Source organism: Amaranthus tricolor, chromosome 9, assembly GCF_026212465.1.
Source record: "Amaranthus tricolor cultivar Red isolate AtriRed21 chromosome 9, ASM2621246v1, whole genome shotgun sequence".
Taxonomy (NCBI): Eukaryota; Viridiplantae; Streptophyta; class Magnoliopsida; order Caryophyllales; family Amaranthaceae; genus Amaranthus; species Amaranthus tricolor.
In genome coordinates, this window is record NC_080055.1 from 28,395,244 (window position 1) to 28,416,216 (window position 20,973).

The window sequence follows — 20,973 nt, forward strand, 5'->3', positions numbered from 1 at the left end:
CAAGATTATGAGTTTTTTATCTTTTCAAAACGTGTAATCAATAAATCGAAACTAAGGAATTAATTACTAAATAATTAATTAAATTTCCCTTAAAATATTTTTAAAAAAATGCCTGCTAGTTTTCTATGATGGTGTACCAAGACGCGTGTTCTTCTCATCGTCATAAAATTTGATCCTTGTTTATGGTCTTTTTTCTATAAAATATCTCATCTCTTTCACTTCTCTTTCTACACAACAAGTCAACAACACTCTCTCTATACACTTGTCTTCTTATATAACCATTTCTAATTTTAGCCAGACTTAAAACCCTCCTTCCATTTTTTTAAGGTCTAAAATACATGTAAGTATTAATTCTTTTCATTTTCATACATAATATGCTTCTATATATTGCTACTATAATATATACTACTATATATCAATATATATGTACTTATATTTTATTTCTGCGTGATGCAAAATAAGTCGCTGATGATTGAAACATTGCGATTGACTTTTTACTTTTGTCAATCTATTACAAAATCGGATCTATGAATACTTTTGTATTTGAATCTCCCAATACAAAAACTTGCATTATTATGCGATTTGCATGTTTTTCAACAATTAAATTTTATACTAAATATCTTTTAGTTCTATAATTTAACCATAAATATTATAATTAAAGAGTTATTATGATTATAATTTCTCTGGTTTATAATCGATGCTACATATCTAGTTTTTCACGCTATCCAATGCATAATTATAATTTATTTTAATATCTTTAATTTTATATGATAAAAAATTTAAAAAGTTAATATTGTGAAAATATGTATTAAGTCGAATCAGATAATATTTTACTTAACTATATTTTACATTATACATTAAAAAGTATATGTCAAATAAGATCAGTTGATGAATAGTAGTTGCTATAATGACAGTAGCAACTATTTAAAACTAGAAGTATAAGTTAAGAATTGAGAAATATTTAATATCATCTCATGTTTTTATAAATTCCTACTTATTGTTTCATTGTAATTGTGTGTTGAAACAAGCAATGCAACACTTAAGTAAACAAGAAATTGAGAGAAAACAAACAAATATTCATTGATTGTTTAAAGGTATTGTACAAGGGAGACAACACCTATATATAAAAGAGAGAAAAAGAAGGAACCTACTAACATCCTATATAAGAATAGGCTAACTAACAATGCTGACTAGGCTACTAGATATAACAAACTCCTAACAAACACCTAACTGAATAGCTAACAGAAAGCTGGAGGTCCTAGCTGCAAGCTGGTCACATGCATGATTCTTGAAATCTTGTTGCTTGCTTGACTTACTGCTGGTGCATATTCAGTATATCCAACATTGTGTAAAGGTGTTAACTAGAGAAATTATGAGTTTTTATTGGTACTTTAGTACAAGGGTTTAAAAAATGAAAATTATAGTTAAATAGAGGAGAATACAAAAGGTTATTAATAATGTGTGCGATACCAATCTTAATCCATGGTATGCGTCATTCGCATTACGAATAGAATATATACATACTTCCTTTTTTGTAATTTTTCTTTTGTTCTTTTCACGATAAAATCATTTAAATGATTGATTTTATCCTATTCATGAAAACGACATTTCTTAGAAAGATATAGAAAAATGTTACAATATATATTGTGGATAAAATTTTGCTCACCTAATTTGTTTAAATTTTGTCAATTTACTTTGTACAAATGCATTTATATGAGAAACTTAAATACATCAATATTGAGAACATGCACATATGTAATTTCATATCAATGATTTAATAAGAAGTCCACTAGTATCAAGTTTAATCTGAGGTAATCAACTATCTTTCAATGTTAGACTTGTACACATGAGCCCACTGATAATCATGGACCTCATGGCTGTTTGTCAATCAAAAAAAAAAATTATTTAAATTTAAAAAATATTTAATTTGAATGTAAAATGCCTAATTATACAGGTCTGAAAAATGCAATAATGTATTAGTATTATATAATAAAGAAAATTGTTAGATTTTTTTAAAATTCAAGGTCTTGAGTTCAATACCCACAAATTATAAATTAATTCTTTTTTTAAAAATGCTCTCTCCTCTGAATATCAGACATAAAATTTATTTACTAATCAAAATATTGTACCCATATGGCCATACACATCATTGTTTTATTTCTCCCCTCTTATTTTTCCCAAACATTAAATATGTCACTTCATCAATTCCTTCTAACATCTTTCAAGTTTCTCCTATTAAATTTGAGAAATTAGTCTTCTTGGATTTTTTTTTATTTGTTAATTTGTCTTATTATTTTTAGTTTCTCTACTTATCATTAATTTTATTTTTTTTAGTACTACTGTCATCATATTTGTCCAATTATTTTTTATTATTTGTTTTATTGTTAATGTCGTTTTTATCATATAAATAATTGGCATGTGATTTATGAATAAGTATTTCCTCTTTCACATTGTTATATACTTCATATAAAAAATATATAAAGTACTTTCTTACTAAGTATTATTTTTTTGCTCCGCCCCTGTAAATATATATCTTCATAATTTTGAAACTTACATTAATTAAAATATTTTTATAATGTGATTGTTAGACTAATGCTCCTCTGTTTCATTGAGTTTGCTACTGAAAATGAAATATTTTGAAAGAAAATATTACTTTTGTAGCAAACTCAAAGAAATGAATGGAGTATTCTTCATATGTCATTTGTGTTTGAGATAATTCTATAATTGTTGAAAACGTTATACAACTCCTACTCCCTTACGATCGTGAAATTTTAAATTGTGGATCTTTTCCTAATACCATAACTTTTGAATTAACCAGTTTGAAGATTAAATTTATTTGTAAGAAGCTACTATGAAGATAAAGTTTAAAATTCAAAAAACATTGATATTGATTAAGGTAACTCTTCCCCTCACAAAAAAAATTAACTCATAAAATGAGTATGTTAAATTTAAGGAAAATTTATCTAGCATGATCTAATTTTTTATTGATTTTGTTATAAAAATTCTAACTTTTGATTAACCGAATTTTAGAATCACTTATCCAAGAACATTGTTTTTCAAATGGTGAACGGTTTTGGAGGTTAGTTACTACACAAAAAAAAAGAAAAATAAAATAAAAAATAAAAGTTAAAATCAAAAATTAAACTTACTTGATTCCTCTTTTAAATTTTTTAAATTTTTTATAATTTTATTTTGTATTTACTTTTTTATTTTTTTTATGCAAAATGACTTATAGTATAGGTAAGAAATTACCTTGGTGCATTCTTAGCAAGTACCCTTATAGTTAAATTATTCATGTTTAATTAAAAATTGGAATTGTTATAGAAAAATTAGTAAAAGGTTGAATTATTCTAGATTATTTTCCTAAATTTAATCTGCCTTTTTCCTAAATTTAATGTGCTTTTTTCCTAAATTAAAGAATTAATTAGTAGCCTTTGAATAAATTTTGACAAAAATAACGATCTCTGAAAATAAAAATCAAAAAATATTTGTGCACCCTTTTTCAATATTGATTAATTTAATTTTCAGAAAACAGATGGCTGCTTCTGCTAAGGTATTGGGGCACCAGAAGGAAGACATCCTCAGACAGGTACTCCTAATACGCATTACCAATAATATTCATTAATTTGCTTTTTTCTTGTTTTCAATATTAGATTTATGGTAATTGGTAAATATCAAGAAGAAGCCAGCTAGTTCGGTATTATTATTATTATTATTATTATTATTATTATTATTATTATTATTATTATTATTATTATTATTATTATTATTATTATTATTAGTGGAGTAATAAATAGGATCATTATTTTTCTTTCAAAAAAAAAATAGGATCATTATTTTAAATGGGAAAAATTATTATTGATAAATCATCTTATGACACCAATAATAATAATAATAATAATAATAATAATAATAATAATAATAATAATAATAATAATCATGAAAAATTTACAGGAATAATTAAACTTTTTCTTATTTTCCTACAATAATATTAACTTTTGATAAACTATGAATAATACCAATTTAGGAGGTGTTTCTTTTAAATATCTCTAACATGTAAAAAATCGAACTATAGGATATCATATGACAAAAAAATTAGTAAACTAGTTTGTATACTAAAGTTAATACTTACCTCATTCCAATTTACTTGCAATGTTTGCTTTTTCACACAGTCCAATGCACTAATTTAATTCTTAATATCTCTAATTAAGTATAATAAAAAATTATAAAAATTTGATATTAATAATCTTTGCAATGAGACGAATCAAACAAGATCTCACTTAAGTATGTTTTAATCTATAGATTAAAAACTAATCACAAATCAAGAATGATGCATAAATATTGCTATTTTTTTAATGTTGCAACTAATTTGGAATAGAGGAAGTATTAATTATTATTCTAGGTAAAAACCCCTAAATTGGTGTTATTTATAGATAATCAAAAGTTCGTATTATTGTAGAAACATTAACGAAAGGTTATATTATTCACGGTTATTTTTCCTAATAATAATAATAATAATTTATTCTAGAGAAAATAACATTTACGACCATGGCTAATGTGAAATGATCATAATGAGACTGATTTATAATGTGCATTATTTTGAAATTTATAATATCATTTCAAAGAGAATGAAACTTAGATCATAAAAATGTTTTATGTTCAGAATTTTTCATTACGAGCCATTTCATACCACTTTTCTAATTGTTAATAAATTGAAATGAAATTTGTGAAGAAAATTAGATGATTAAAGTTGAACAAGCATGACCATTACATTTGTCAAGAGGTTTTCCAACATAAAATAACACCAACTGTTTATTACCATTTCCATCATTAATAACGACAACCAAACAGACCTTAAAGGTTTTGTTAAAGTATGTTTTTGGATAAAATTAGATCATAATTTTCATTATCCAAAAAACCAAATATTTGGATTTTCAAATTTGATTGGATTCGATATTGAACGGACCTAAACAAGAATGACCCGTTTGGTAATCGGCACTAAATGGTGGGGATAGTTATTAATGAAAAGTTAGTGTAATTTTGGTAGAAATATCTCTTGACAAATTTAACAGTGATGCTTATTCTCTTTCAACAATCTCATTTTCTTTATAAAATTTATTCCAATACATTTCTATTTGAACATGTGGTAATAGGTGGTATTAGAAAAGTGTAAACAAAAAAGCTTTTTTATAATCAAACTTTCATTACCATAGAAATGACATGATACATATTATAAATATTTGCATTACAAATCATTCTCATTACCATCAATTTGTACCGTTAACCAAATAGACTATAATTGCTCTTAAAATCGCATTGGACTTGTGGGCTTCTTAAACCCAATACCATTCAGTTTTCTAAAAAATGAATTTTAAAGTCCAAAAACAAGGGGGGACAAATTAGTGACTAAACCTATTATTCGAAAATAAATTTCATATTAGTTGTAATATTGATGAAAATGACACTATTTATTTATCATTTTTAATTTGTGATTAGTTTTTAATTTATAAGTTAAATTATAGTCAAGAGAAATCTTGTTTGATTCGTCTCATTGAAAAGATTATTAATAACAAATTTTTATAATTTTTTATTATATATAATTAGAGATATTAAAGATTGAATTACTGCAAGTAATATATAATGATGAAAGCTAGGCTAGCATGGTGTTTTTAGGAGCAAATCCAAAAATACTATTTTAGGGTAGAGTAAACACTGAATTCGACCTGTATTATAAAAAAATTTAACTGTGTTTTTTTTCGTATTATATACTACAATTTAATATTAATAGGTTTATAATCTAAAAAATCTAAAGCTAGCCTAGCAATTAAGAACAACTCTATTCACATTTGTATTTGGGCTGTTTTCTTAAAATATTACCTTTCGGCTACTCATATTAATAGGATTTATAATCTGAAAATTCCATAAATATTAACTTTTTGCTATTTATGTCCACTTTTCTTAATTCTCACCTTATTTATATTTGGACTGTTTCCTTAAATTTTGCTCCAAAGTTTTTCTTAATGGTAATGGATCTATGTTTTAATTGATCTGAAGTATGTCTTAATCTATTAATTTTTACAACCCTTAAAATGACTTTATAATTGGTCATTGTGCGGGTCATGGGTTAAGTCTAGGTCTAGTTTGAGTCGGAGTTGAGTTTAGTTTAGATTTAGGTCTAAAAATCTAAAACCCAGTTCTATATATAAATCGAAATAAAAAATTATGCTCAAATCCTAAATTCTGAATTATATCTATAATAAATCTAATAAAATATTAATCTAAAAATACCGTACAATTTGTAGTAATGTTATATGTTTTTGATATACGAAAAAAATAGCCCCATTAGAGTTATGAAGACATTGAGATAAGGACATAATGTCATAAACTTGTCAAAATATGTCTGGCACAAATAGTTGGTGTTCATGTCCATCACTTAGTCTTCGGCAAACTGAAAAAACTTGTCCAATTATGTTTTGCATCATGTTTCCCATCTTTATCTTATCTTATGTACTTTTATATAATTTCATTTGATTTTTTTTTTCTTATCAAACGTTTTTTTATTAATGTATTTCTTTAATATTCTCCCAAAAAAAGGAATTGATAGGGTAATTCTATTGAGTTCGCAAGTTTTCTTCATCTATATCATTGCATATGCGACCAACTCCTCTTTGACAATAAATATCAATATTTTTTTATTATAGGTTGGCTCAGAGAATGAAAAAACTAAATAAAAATTTATTTTTGGACCTTACTTGAAAAGGTGGAAATTGCTTTCCAACTAAAATAAAATTCGATTCTTAACAAATAAGAATATTATTATCATAAATTATAGAGTAATGTGATATTTATAATATCATTAGCATTAGATTTATTTTTAGACAATAAATATTAATATTTTTTGATTATAGGTTAGGCCGAGAGAATGAGAAAACTAAATAAAAATTTAATTTTAGACCTTATATAAAAAATAGTAATTATTCTCTAACTGAGATAAAACTTAATTCTCAACAAATATAAAGGTTATTGTTGGAGTAATGTGATATTTATAATATGATTAGCATTAAATTTGTGTACCAAAATAAAACTCCCCACTAGCTTGCCAGTTTGTAGCGTGGGTCTTATGATGATACACTTTTACAAAGGTCATGTACCAACACTTTCATTGGATTAAGCCCTAGAATAATGGGCCCTTCACGTGGGGGCATATGGCCCACTTTCAATATACCTTGGCCCTCAAAACACACAGTCCTTTTCACCTATTTTTGATTGAAACAGTTTTATGGTGGAACCTCTAATTAACAACTTTATCCTATTAATTAAAATTAATAATAAAAAAAAATATAAAAATAAAAATGGTGGCTATATTACTTTTTAAAATATACATTAGCTAATCTATTAAGAGACCGTCTCTTTAAGAGACATATCTCAACTCCAGCTTATTAAAAATTAATGCCTACTTACTGTATTCCTACTTATATTATCCTTAATGCTTACCATATCCATAATGCCTATTTTCTATATTTTAAATCTGTACTTACATCATTCTTAATGTATACTGACCATATTTTTGCGAATTGGATGTTATTAATGGAATTTGATTGATTTGACATTTATTTTTGGATTTACCATATTTACGAATTTGCATTTTTGAAAAAATTTATACATTAGTAAATGCAACAAATTACAATTATTCCAACTACACTATTATATATAAATGTATTGTCAAAAAATTATACTAGGAATTATATGGTGTATTGTGTAAAAAATTATATATTGTCTCATAAATTATTGGAATTACACTGTAATATATATGTGTACTATGTAGAATATTATATTGCATAATAAATTATATTTATTTCAATTATACTGCAATTTAGGAAATTACTAGAAGTATATAATTGCCTTTTTTCTATCAATTGTTCTTTAAAACTGAAATGATTTGACATAAAATTTATTTAATAGATCATTAAAATTAATCAGTTACACTGTTAGATCAGATTACCATAATTAAAATTTTGAATTTTAGGGAAAATGTCAAGGATATTGAATTGAATGTCAATTTGGCAACCAATAAATTAATGCAAAAAAGCAGTCAATTGTAATCAGTCTGTATGCAATCAGATTATCTCAGCTAACAAATACAGTGCAATAAAAATCAATCAATTAAAAATATTGTCTAATTTTCAGTAATGCAATTATTCCTTTTTAAAAATGCATTAACACTTTAATGACATAAATTACAATATAAACAGTCTAAAATTTAATATTTTTATTAGTCTAAAATTTTATTAAAATATCAACGTATTTAAAAATTCGTGCATTATACGGGTTTCTATCCTAGCATATAATAGGCCGGTCCAATTAAAAAAAAACCGTTTCTCATAAGAATTTGTAAATTTATATAATTTAGATTGGTTGTATGAACTGGTTTCATAATCAGACCATCAGTTATAAGAGGCGTTGTTATCTTTTTGCTCCCACCAGTGAACAGAAACTAGCTGTGGAGTGGAGCACAAGTTTTGAATGCCTCCCCAAAACACCTACTATAAAAAAGGTCTACATGTGGCACACCAAAAATTATATCACATCTCACCAGTCACCCTCTTTATTTCTTTCTTTCACCAAATTAATCTAAGGTTAGTTTTTCACTTCTCAAATATTCACCACTTTTTGACTGGCTTTACTTGCTCTTTTAAATTCTCAATATTTTCTAAGATATTAAAACAAAGTTCAATAACGATACTTTACATACTCTGTAACTCTAAAATGTTCACCAGATATACTTGTTAATTAAACTAATTACATTTAGTATATAAGTGGTTTTTTAATTGTTTTGTTGTAATTCACTGATTGTCCCTTTGTTCAAACTCTTTTAATATTAGCGAATTCTTTTAAGTTGCATTTAATTCTATCCTTGAAGTAATTCATTGCATTGATTTTATGCTTTTTTTTAAATGTTATGTTGATTACAGAAAACAAGTATGATTAATCACGCAGTTAATTCAGACCCACCATTTGAAGAGATTTATAAGAATTTGTTCCTAACTGCCAACACCACCACTCACATAACCTCCAACATTAAAGAGCGATACCTTGACCTACCACTTATAGATTTGGCGGAATTGGTGGCAGATGAGGCAGAGAAGCGAGAAAAATGTAAAAGAGAAATCGCGGAAGCCTCCAAGGAGTGGGGGTTCTTCGTGGTGGTGAACCATGGCATTTCGCGACAAGTATTGGAAGAGATGACTAGGGAACAAGTGAAAGTATTTAGAGAGCCATTCTCTAAGAAGAAAGGTGACAATTGTATGAACTTAAGGCTTTCTCCGGGAAGCTATCGTTGGGGGTCACCCACAGCTACTTGCCTCACACAATTATCTTGGTCCGAAGCCTTTCACATTCCGATGACGGACATTTGCAATATAAGTCCTCCTAATGCCAATCGTCACGTCAACAACCTTTGGTACGTACAATCTTCATATATGCATGCATGCCTTCCTTACAAAATTACTTCATTATCTTCTAATTTTTAATGGAAAATATTATAATAACATGTTTGATAACTTAGAATTCATTTGTAATTAAATTCGCCAAGATATTATGTTTCACAAATTTTAAATCTAAATATGTGAAATTGGATCAATTAAAAATGGGCTAAGTATCAAAATTTAAAAATTTTGAAGTATATAGTTAAGTGTCATTTACAATTCATTAATTTGAATTCCAAAATTAAATTTCCTATTTTCTGTTGTCAATGTGACTTTGATTTTATTAATCAAACATATAAAATAAAGTTATATAAACTTAGTAGGTTACAAAACATATGACAAGTTCAAACATTTGCTTTACATATACCAAGTGTAAACTTTATCATCGGAAACACCATATATCGAACATAGTAACAAGAAGATTTTGTATCTGAACTTGATATTAATTCTAGGCGAGATGCTCTTTCCTAAAACATCATTTCCTCCCTATTATGGTGCTTGGGAATATAAATCGGAAATATGTTCTGAGATACAAAGAATTACACTAAATTCCTATCATAAAGAACTTAGAACGACATGAGAAAACTTAAGTGGAAGAAGAAACGGAAATTTACAATCGAGGATTGTAAGTTCTATATGTAAAGTACTAGAAAAGAAAAAAAACCAGAAATTGCATGTATATTCCATGTACAAGTCATGTAAGAAATAACTTACACATGCCTTCTATATTTATAGAAAAGCATACAACCATTCGTGAAGTAATATATCATTTTATGAACCGTAACATCGATTCACGAATCAATGTCGACATTAAATCAATTTATTCCAATAACTCAGATAATATAACCATATTAACTGTAGGTAATTATTGCATAACTAACAAAATCGAATAAAAAGAACATTACAAAAACCAGCGCGAAAGTCGCAGGCCGCAAATAAAGTCGCGAGCCGCAACAAAAGTGGCGAGCCGCGACTTGTGCTTATACCAAAACAGAAACTTTTTGCAATCTTAGGATATTTCCAATTAATTATTAATTTAATTAATTTATTTGATTTAATTATTTATAATTTTCGATGACCATTATACGCTCTAAATGACAATATTTTCAACTGAATTCTATTTTTTTCAAACACTACTTAAAAGATTTGCATTTTTTATCTTATAGAAATTAATATTGTATTGTCCTTGTTGTTTTGAATATCTTTCTTATTGATCCCCCCTCCACACACACACAGATATATATATATATATATATATATATATATATATATATATATATATATATATATATATATATATATATATATATATATATATATATATATATATATATATATGTATGTATGTATGTATGTATGTATGTATGTATGTATGTATGTATGTATGTATGTATGTATGTATGTATGTATGTATGTATGTATGTATGTATGTATGTATGTATGTATGTATGTATGTATGTATGTATGTATGTATGTATGTATATTATGTTATATATACATATATATATATATATATATGTGTGTGTGTGTGTGTGTAAATATATATATATATATATATATATATATATATTTTATATATATATATATATATATATATATATATATATATATATATTATATATATATATATATATATATTATATATATATATATATATATATATATATATATATATATATATATATATATATATATATATATATTATGTACATAAGTTTAGAGATATTCAAGAAAAGACCCAATGATTCGATATTTACCTAATTTTGTAATCGAATTCAACTTGACCTGACTTTAAAATGAATTTAAAATTATGTAAAAATAATGTGGACACAAAATATGATTCTAAATCGACCCAAAACAAATGACCCAAAATTAATCCGACAACCAGAATAAACACCTCAATAAATAACAAGTCTATCATTAATTTCTTCTTTGGTCCCTTTATTTAGCTCAATTATAAGAATTGTACGGTAGTTTAAGTTTATTAGTACATTTTTATTCGGAATTAGGTTTATATTAATCATATGATAAAATATGTATCACGCTTTGGCTACAATTTTATACAATCAATAAGCATTTGCATATGTTGTACTAAAAATTTGCTATTATAACTAACAGTTCGGAAATAAAAACTGCACGGAACATATGGTGTTAATGACTCGTTTGGCGACTAATATAAAATGGTGTTAATGATAAGGAAAGATTCAATATAAATATCTCTTCGGATAACTACTTGACTAGGTATATGATTATTTGTGTCCTATCCTAATTATTCTTTTTCTTTTCAAAAAATTCAGTACCATTCATCACCATTTGAAGATGTGGTAATGGGTATTAATCAGAAGGGTCTTTGAAGGTGTACGATGTGATCGACCGCACAGAGCCCCTATTTCTCCCGTATATGAAAAAATTAATAAAAAAAGAAATATGTTAAGTTTATTAATAAAATAAATATATTTAAGGTGCAAAATAAAAATTTTGCATAGGACCCTCAAATTTTTCAAGACGGCTTTGGTATTAAGTCCATTAACGAAAAAAATATATTTGAGAGTGAGAGCTCTACTATTGTGTAAATGATATATAACAAAATTTATTTATAAAAATTAAAGGTTATTCTTAATCCCATCATTTAATACTAATAACTCAATTAATATTGTGATCAATAAAATCATTTCTTACCAAATGAAATCTATTTTTCTTTATTATAGTTGATGTTTAAAATTATCTATTATATGATGTGTTTGTAAAATTCAAGATTAAAACGTATAAAAAGTTAAATTTTCTAGGATAATTTGATTTATTTAGAAATTTAATTCGATTATAATGTGTATCAATGTCTTTAAAATGAAAAAGCAACTAGAAAATGCACTAATTGCAATCCAAAACTTTTTAAAAAAGATCATAGTTAAATGTAATTTAGATATTCCAATTTGAAATATTTAATTTGAATATATACTCTTAGACGATTGGTAGGAAATTGATAGATTTACGAGGGGTGATAAATGAGAGTCAAGAGGGGGGGTAGTAATTAATGAGAGTAAGCCTTGAAATGAGAGCTAAGTGATTAAAAATTTCTTTAATTAAGAGAAGGAAAAAGACATTTGTAAAAACATTCTTGAAATTTTTATTTTATGAAGGAAAAATTATTTAGAATAATACAATCTAATTGTGATTTTCCTATAATAATTTCAACTATTGATTAATTATGAATAATTTCAATTTTGAGTGGTATTTTCCTAGAGTAAATCCTGTGACCGGATGACTTGTTATAGCAAGTTTTATTTTTTTTAAAAAAAGATAAATTAAAATAAAATGTTGAAAAAATGTTAAAATAATTTATAATTTTTTTTATTATTTAGAATTTGTTATGTAAAATTTCCAAATTTTTCTTTAATTTTAAATTAATTTTCAATCTACTTTTTTCGTGAATTACCTACTATAGCAGGTCATCAGGTTATCAAAGTTTACTCTAGACAAAATACTTCTTAAAGTTGGGATTATTCATGGTTAATCAATAGGTGTGATTATTGTAGGAAAATCATAAATAGGTTGAATTATTCTATGTAATTTTTCCTTTTATCTATTTAAAAAACACTTGTCACCTATTAAAAAAAGTTAGAATAACTAACATTAACAATGTGTTATATTGTTCACCCGCTAAATATAAATTCACTTTTTTTTCTTAAAATAATCTTATCTATTACACGTGTCCATTAAAAATATATCCAGCCTAAACAAAGCAGTGTATATTTATAGGTAGAAAGAACGTTGTTTGCGGTAGGATGAAAATTCCGAAAAATGGATGAAGGTTTTAGGTGTTTTACGGCTAAAATGACTTCAGTAAAATATAGAGTATTATTTAGGTTGACACGCTTTCAACGAAAATATATGTGAAATTATTTATGAATAGTTAAAAGATATATTTACAGCAAATGAAGAAAAGATTGAATTATAAATGTCTATCTCTAAATGGTAATTATAATTATGCTTTACATCCTGAATATTTACTTTTACTCCGTAACATATTCAAAATCCTAATACTCCTAATAATATCAAAACCTTAATCAAAAGATAAATAAAAATATTTAAAATATTATCTAGACACTTTCATAAAGTTGATTGGAGTGAGATTGGGTTAGGTATAGGATAATTCTTGCCTCATTTACAATGATAAAACTAACCACAAATATTGGGATTAGACGTTCATCTTTTCAATGTTGGGAATTGCCACCAAAAATGATTGAACTCAAAGAGAATCTTCTTATCTTTGGATTGCATATTAGAAATTGTCAAATTCATTATCTTCACATACGGAGTAGAATGAATGTCACAAAATGTAATTTCTTTTGCCTATGAAACCTACCAATAAGAATAACAAGAATATATAATTAATAATAATTTTAAATAGCATTAACAACCTGGCCAATATATTTAAAGTTTATAACTTTATTGATGAGACAAATAAATAAAAAATGTCCTAAAGTTTCTTCTCAAGGAATCATTTTGTTTGGTTTGTATTTTTTAAGTAAAATAAAATTTAAATAGTTTTACTACCTTTTTTAGCCACTCTAAAAGTCTTGAATAATTATTAATAAATTAAAGAGAAGTGTCTTTATATACCTACAAAACTACTTTTCAAAAAAATTAATTTCTTAATGTGGCAAATCATTTTTAAAGAATTGTTTATGAATTTAGATAGTTCTTATCTTAAAAAAAAAAAACTTTTTTTAACCTCATTTATATCACTTAAACGTTGCTTTATTTTTTTTGCTAAATAAACTTATTATTAATCTCCTTTAAGTTACAAATACCAAATTGATGTTTAATAATAAAATTATTACTTGATGAAACTATATTTATGTTAACTTATTCATCGTTATTATACTCATTTTTAGCTCAAAAAGCTATATATAATTAGAGTTTGGGGATACATGAAAAATGACAGATCACCATACAATTATCAACTGTGGTTACAGTCAGAGTCTCAAAGAATACTTATTAACTAATTCTAAAGCGTAATTAATTTTTAAACACAAGTATGTTTGGATCGAGATAAATGAAAGGAAATAAAGTGGAAGGATTTGAAAGGGTGAAAATTTTCTTATTTGGATAACAAAAAGGAGCGGAGGGGTTTGAAAACAAAATATGGACGCATTTTATTAAGAATATAATACAATTTCTCCCAAAGTGAAAAGAAACACTTTTCTTTTTTTTTTTCTTTCCCGTCCCTTCTAAATAAATAAAGTTTAATTTTCCTCCTTACCCCTTTCCTTTTTTTCCTTTCCCTTCCTTCCCTTTCTTTTTGAGCTATTCTTGTAAGAGATCGTCTCTCGGTGAGACGATCTCAAAATGAGGAGTCTATAAGCTAAAAATTGTATTAATTAGGCTATTCAGCCTATATATAAAGAACGTCTCACAGTGAAACTGTCTCACACAAAAAATAATATTATTTTTTCTCTCTCCTAATTTGCCCGCATTCAAACATAATGTTATAGTAAAGTTAGGACATACATATGCGCTAAGATTAAACTTAAAGTAGTGGGGATTGAACTTTGCACAAATAAAAGATAACCAAATTTAAACAGTGTTTTCATCGACATTATTGTCCAAATGTAAAGGAAACACAAGTGATAATGTTTTATAGTACGTACACAACCATGGACTTAGGAGTATTATCAATAATGTACCATGGATTACAACTTAATTACAAGTAAAAATACAATACAATTAACTAATATAATTACTTTGTTAACAACTAATCTCTCAAATAGTACTCCTAGTGTATATTTATATTCTTCTTATATATTCTAAACGAGTTTATTATGGAATTATAAAAAGTTAGATTGAATATAAAAAACATACGTATTTTTTTTTTCCACATTGAATAAATGTATTCCCAAATTCATAAAAACTTAGAGCTTCCATAAAATAAAAGCTATATCAAATAATAAAATACCACTTTTATTGTTGTCTAAGTTATTATTAGGCATATAGAACTTCTTCTTTTTGAGTTTTAAACATTAGGGTTTAATCTTACATCCAACTTTTTCTTTTCCTCATTATTGTAAGAATGACTCGGGTTGCCTTTCTTATTAATGTTAATGTCAATATATACAAGATTGTCATTATACTTTAGGAAACTAAATATTTTCCTAATATTCTACATAATCACAAAGATTATACAAAAATATGCAAGAAAATCAAAGAGATATTATAAGATATTCTAATATTCTAATAATTATTCCGAATCATTATTACAACAAAACATAATTAATTCCAAATGTAATTTTCACTAGATGATGAACTATAGATTGTTTGCAAATTACTTGACATTGTCTCGATTTCCATGTCAAAATGAGCTACGTACTTTTTTTAAAATTTACTTTTTAACTGTATACAATCTTATTATATTATATTAATTAAAATATATAAAAATTAAAGAAATAATGATCTAAAAGATAAGAATTTAAGCTAGAAGATAAAATGTGAGAAATATTTCATCAAAAGTCTGGACTAAGTTGTATGATGTATTTCCTTCGTTTTATATTATTGCAATATTAGGAAAAATGATACTATTCATTTATCATTCTTAATTTGTTATTAATTTTTAATCTATTTAATATATAGTCAAATGAGATTTTGTTTGATTCGTCTCATTGCAAAGATAATTAATATTAAATTTTTATAATTTTTTATTATATATAATTAGAGATATTAAAAATTAAATTAGTACATTGAACTGCGTAAAAAACAAACGTTGCAAATAAATTAGAAGGGAGGAAGTAACTAAAAAAACTTATTATTTATTCATTTATTATGTGCCAATTAAAGGACAAAAATCAAAGGAAGCAAAAGGTGGTCGCTTCTACTAATCAAATGACAATGGACAATTTTCGAATAACAACAAAAGAAACCACATGCCATTGAAAAGAAACGTTTCAAAGTAATTAAGGGCCAGCCCTATCCTGATGAATTTGTTTACTTGTGTTCCAATCAAAAATGAACAAAAAAAAAACATACTCCTTTGCATTTAAAGTTTGCTAGCACTTTAAAAATAATAAAAAAAAATATTTTAATAAAGTATTACGGTTAGTAGAGTAGTTGTAGATTTTAATAGAAGAGAGAAAACAAATATATTTCTGGAACTATTATATTTGACTTTTAAGCAATTAATGTGTTATTTTGATCATTTATATAATAAATTAAATAAAACCAAATAATATTAAAAGTTATAAATATGAAAGTATGTGATTTAATTGATTCAAACAAGATTCAATTTGACTATATTTTTATTTACACGTTAACCGTAATATATAAAAATAGAATGAATCATAAATAGAAAAATTAATAAATTCATCAAGACAGAGAGTATAAAATTCAATAATAAGTACGACATTAAAAGTAAAATTGCTTGAATTAAATTTCAACAAGACTTAATTTGACTTTAATTTAATTTTTTTAGAATTAAATCGAATTAACATATTAATTAATATATAATATAATATAAAATATAGAAAATTAAAAGAGTACATATAACATAATCAGAAACCAATCAAGCACACTAATAATTCAAAATCTTTAAACTTTTTCTTAGTTAGTACAAATACTACTTTGCTTAGATAAAACATTAAATTTGATTAAACATTAATAAATTTCAACTATATAGGGTGTTTGCTAAGAATACACCAAGGTAACCTCTTACCTATACAACAAGTCATTTTATATAAAAAAATAAAATAAAATAGTAAATACAAAATTAAATTATAAAAAAATTAAAAATTTTAAAAATTAGAAAATGAAATTGAGAAAGATTATCTTTTGATTTTAATTTTTAATTTTTAATAATTTTAAATTTTTATTTTTCTTTTGCTTTTTGTAGCAATTAACCTTTAAAAATCAGTCTCCATTTGAGCAAACAATGTTCTTGAGTAAGTGACTTTAAAGTTGAGATTATTCATGGTTAATTAAAAATTTGAATTATTACAGAAAAATTAATAAAATATTGAATTATTCTAGGAAATTTTTCCTTATATTTAACTCCTTTTTCTTTGGACCTACCTTTAATAAAAGAAGAAAAATTCCACATGATAGCATCCAGTTTTCATGAAATACCAGTGGTAGCACTTTTATAAGATTTTTCCACATGATAGCATCCGGTTTATGCACTATCTAACTACCGTAGCATTTTCCGTTAAATTCTTGTTAATTTCCGCTTCATCATTTTGTAAGATTTTTCCACATGGTAGCATCCAATTTTTGCTCTCAAATGTTTAATTCACCATTTTATCGTTTAAGTCACCGATTAATTTATCAACGCCCTTAAATGTTGTAACAATTAAGTGGATATGTATTAGTGCTTGGAATGCACATTTTGAACTTATTAAATGCACCTTTTGAGCTTATTAAATGTTTTTTTGAATTATTTATTAGCGTTTGTAATGCACCTTTTGAACTTTATAATACCATTAATTTAATGAAAATAAAATTGTTATAACATTTAAGGGCGCTGATAAATTAATCGTTGAATTAAACGTTAAGATGGTAAATTAAACATTTGAGAGCAAAAACAGGATGCTACCATGTAAAAAATCTTACAAAATGATGAATTAAACAGAAATTAACAAGAATTAAACGGAAAATGCTACTGCAGTTAGATAGTGTATAAACTAAATGTTATCATGTAAAAAAATCTTACAAAAATACTACCATAAAAAATTAATACTACCATGTGAAATTTCCATAAAAAAATTAAAAGTTCATTTCATAGAAAAGATTGTAATGGCAACAAATGAAAGTGGACTTGGGCCTCACGTGAAGTTAAAAACGGTGAGGCAGCAGACTTGGGCTCACGTGAAGTAACGTGAACTTGACATGGCGAGAGGGAATTGGGACTAAGTACCTTGTACTTTGCTTTTTCAGGAACAATGTGAGGGCCCACTTAGTTTACTTTTTGAGTATTCTTTAGTTTTTATCATTAAATGTGCTTTTTGTGCTGTGTATTTTTTAGGTTAATTTGATGGTAGTATTTTGATTAGTACGTGCGGAACAAGGGCAAATAATGTATGAATATTAGCTTAAAATAAAATTCACAAAAGAGATTATTATTAAAAGAAATTAAAGTAAATAATAACAAACACACCAAAAATAAATAAAAAATAATATAAGTATCACATAAAATTGATATGATTTACTAATAATAGTCTTACGTTGGGATTTAATGATGAATTATTTAATGAAGCGAATTGTTCCATGTACTCTTCCGCTAGACTTTTGATCACCCTTCAAAACTAGCGGTGTTTATAAGGGTTAGTTGACAGATTTTGAGTAAGATATTTTGAATTTATTTAAAAATTGAATTTTGTATTCATGTTGGTCAAATATGATTGTTAATCTATTTTTATTGTTGGGTCAAATCGAGTTCAATTAAAAGGTCAGGTAAATACTATATCATCGAGTCTATTATGAACATTTTTGCACAAAGGCATTCTGATGGCTTTATCTTTGTACATTGTTCAGCTCAACAGTGAAACAATTTGCTACAACAGTATCTGAACTGGCAAACAAATTGGCAAACATATTGGTAGAAAATTTGGATCAAAATAAAAAAATATCGATTTTTGAGGAGAAAAGTTTGGCAAATACTTGCTATCTAAGGATGAATAGATACCCAGCATGCCCAAATTATGCGAATGTTCTTGGTTTAATGCCACATACAGATAGTGATTTCCTGACAATATTATACCAAGATCAAGTTGGAGGCTTACAATTAATCAAAGATGGCAACTGGATTTCTGTTAAGCCTAATCCTGACGCCCTTATTGTTAATATTGGTGATCTTTTCCAGGTATATTATTATTATTATTATTATTATTATTATTATTATTATTATTATTATTATTATTATTATTATTATCATTATTTATTGTAATTACCATCATTTGGTTTTTAAACTTATTTATGCCAACTTTTTATCGAATCATCTCCGGTTCTTATTTATATGAGGTTGCATATGGTATTTACTATTTACTACTAAAGATTAATTGGAAAAAACGACTTTGTTAGCTAGTATTATTACTAATAGGGATAAGGCTGCGCACATCTAATCACAACCCACACTAAATAATAGCCACTTAATAATATTAGGGTAAATAATTTACATGGTTTTAAAACTTTTTTATCTCTCATTATTTTAAATTATTTGATAGTTTACTTGTATTTAAATACGTAGATTGATTTACCTACTTAGTTTAACTTAAAGAATACAAATTATGAGACATGAGATTGACATATGATTGTAAGACAAATCTATATATGATTTAAATAGTCTAATTAATACAAATTATAAGAATATAAACATCTTATTTTGAGGCCGCCTCAATAAGAAATGGTATTTCACAAAAGTTATTAATAAACATTGGGGCTAATGCATAAAAAAGGAGAAGAGATAATCCATTTATAAGCCCAAAGGAGGTTTACAATAAATCAATTGATAATAGTAGCAGTTACACAAGTTTATAAAGAGGTATAATCTCTTCTCTTTCTCCAAATTTAATTGTAGGACAACTCACATAGGGGCAACAATTGATACTTCAACAAGATATCAGTAGCTAAAGTGACATAAATTTACAAGATTGATTTCATTCAAATTTCATTTCAAATGAAATGTCTAACACCGTTACGTATGAGAAAGATTTGGGTTGCATAATGGCATCCATATATTTCTCATCTGAAGGAGTCTTGTGCGAGAAAGTGTGATATAGCATATAACAATTCCTATATCAAATTCAATCATACGCTTCGCTTAAACTTTTAATTGAGGTTTTTCTTTGACAAAATAAATCTTACACAATTTCGTGAATATTAAATATTATTCTAATGTTACAAGTTTTCAAAATCAAATCAAACATATCATTTTGTAATGTCCATTAAATTGCAGGCTTGGAGCAATGGTGTGTACAAAAGTGTAGTGCACCGAGTGATTGCCAACCCTAAACATGAGAGGTTTTCAACAGCATATTTCTTATGTCCATCAGGAGATGCTGTCATACAAAGCTATGAGGAGCCTTCAATTTATAAAAAATTTAGTTTTACTGAGTATAGACAACAAGTTCAAGAAGATGTTCGAAAATTTGGTCATAAGATTGGACTTTCTCGCTTTCTTATTTGCAATTAATCTAATTATTATTATTAATATTATCAAGATTTTTTGGGGGTTGTTTAGTAACATGTAATAAGTGGTCATAAATGACTATATTCCATTGTTTATTGTTTAATTGTAGCTAATTAATTATGAAGATAATATTATTAATTAGTCGAATTTATTATCAAAATAATGAAGGCTAGGAGCTCATTATTTAAGCTAAAAAGAGATTAAATTATTTATATAGTGGATGTTTTGGTTCTTAAATTAATTTTTTTTTGAGTGAAAACCTGTAATTATATTAACTCAAGATCAGCCTTCGGGCCTTGGTTCTTATATTAATGGGAC

At 25.7% G+C, this 20,973-nt stretch overlaps 1 protein-coding gene across 5 annotated transcripts; it reads left to right on the forward strand.

Annotated features, from left to right (window-relative positions):
• Window positions 1-202: 202 nt before the first annotated feature.
• LOC130824171 (gibberellin 2-beta-dioxygenase 8-like) lies at window positions 203-20,973 on the forward strand. 5 transcript variants are annotated; one of them, XM_057689063.1, is made up of 6 exons: window positions 203-340; window positions 2,819-2,896; window positions 3,536-3,589; window positions 8,973-9,460; window positions 19,002-19,329; window positions 20,422-20,973. In XM_057689063.1, exons 2-6 carry the CDS (start codon window positions 2,852-2,854, stop codon window positions 20,656-20,658), a joined length of 1,152 nt encoding a protein of 383 aa, XP_057545046.1. In that variant the 5' UTR covers window positions 203-340; window positions 2,819-2,851; the 3' UTR covers window positions 20,659-20,973. The 5 variants fall into 5 exon arrangements, with proteins under 5 accessions (XP_057545046.1, XP_057545050.1, XP_057545047.1 ...); XM_057689067.1 differs by lacking the exon at window positions 2,819-2,896 and adding an exon at window positions 8,485-8,636 and having other exon boundaries at window positions 3,529-3,589; XM_057689064.1 differs by lacking the exon at window positions 2,819-2,896 and having other exon boundaries at window positions 3,529-3,589.

Bases quoted from the DNA above. Each gene is read 5' to 3' on its own strand.
- LOC130824171 (XM_057689063.1), top strand. From the start codon at position 2,852: ATGAAGATAAAGTTTAAAATTCAAAAAACATTGATATTGATTAAG. The intron at 2,897-3,535 runs GTAACTCTTCCC...TTCAGAAAACAG, and splicing joins AAACATTGATATTGATTAAG to ATGGCTGCTTCTGCTAAGGT. The intron at 9,461-19,001 runs GTACGTACAATC...TACATTGTTCAG, and splicing joins CGTCACGTCAACAACCTTTG to CTCAACAGTGAAACAATTTG.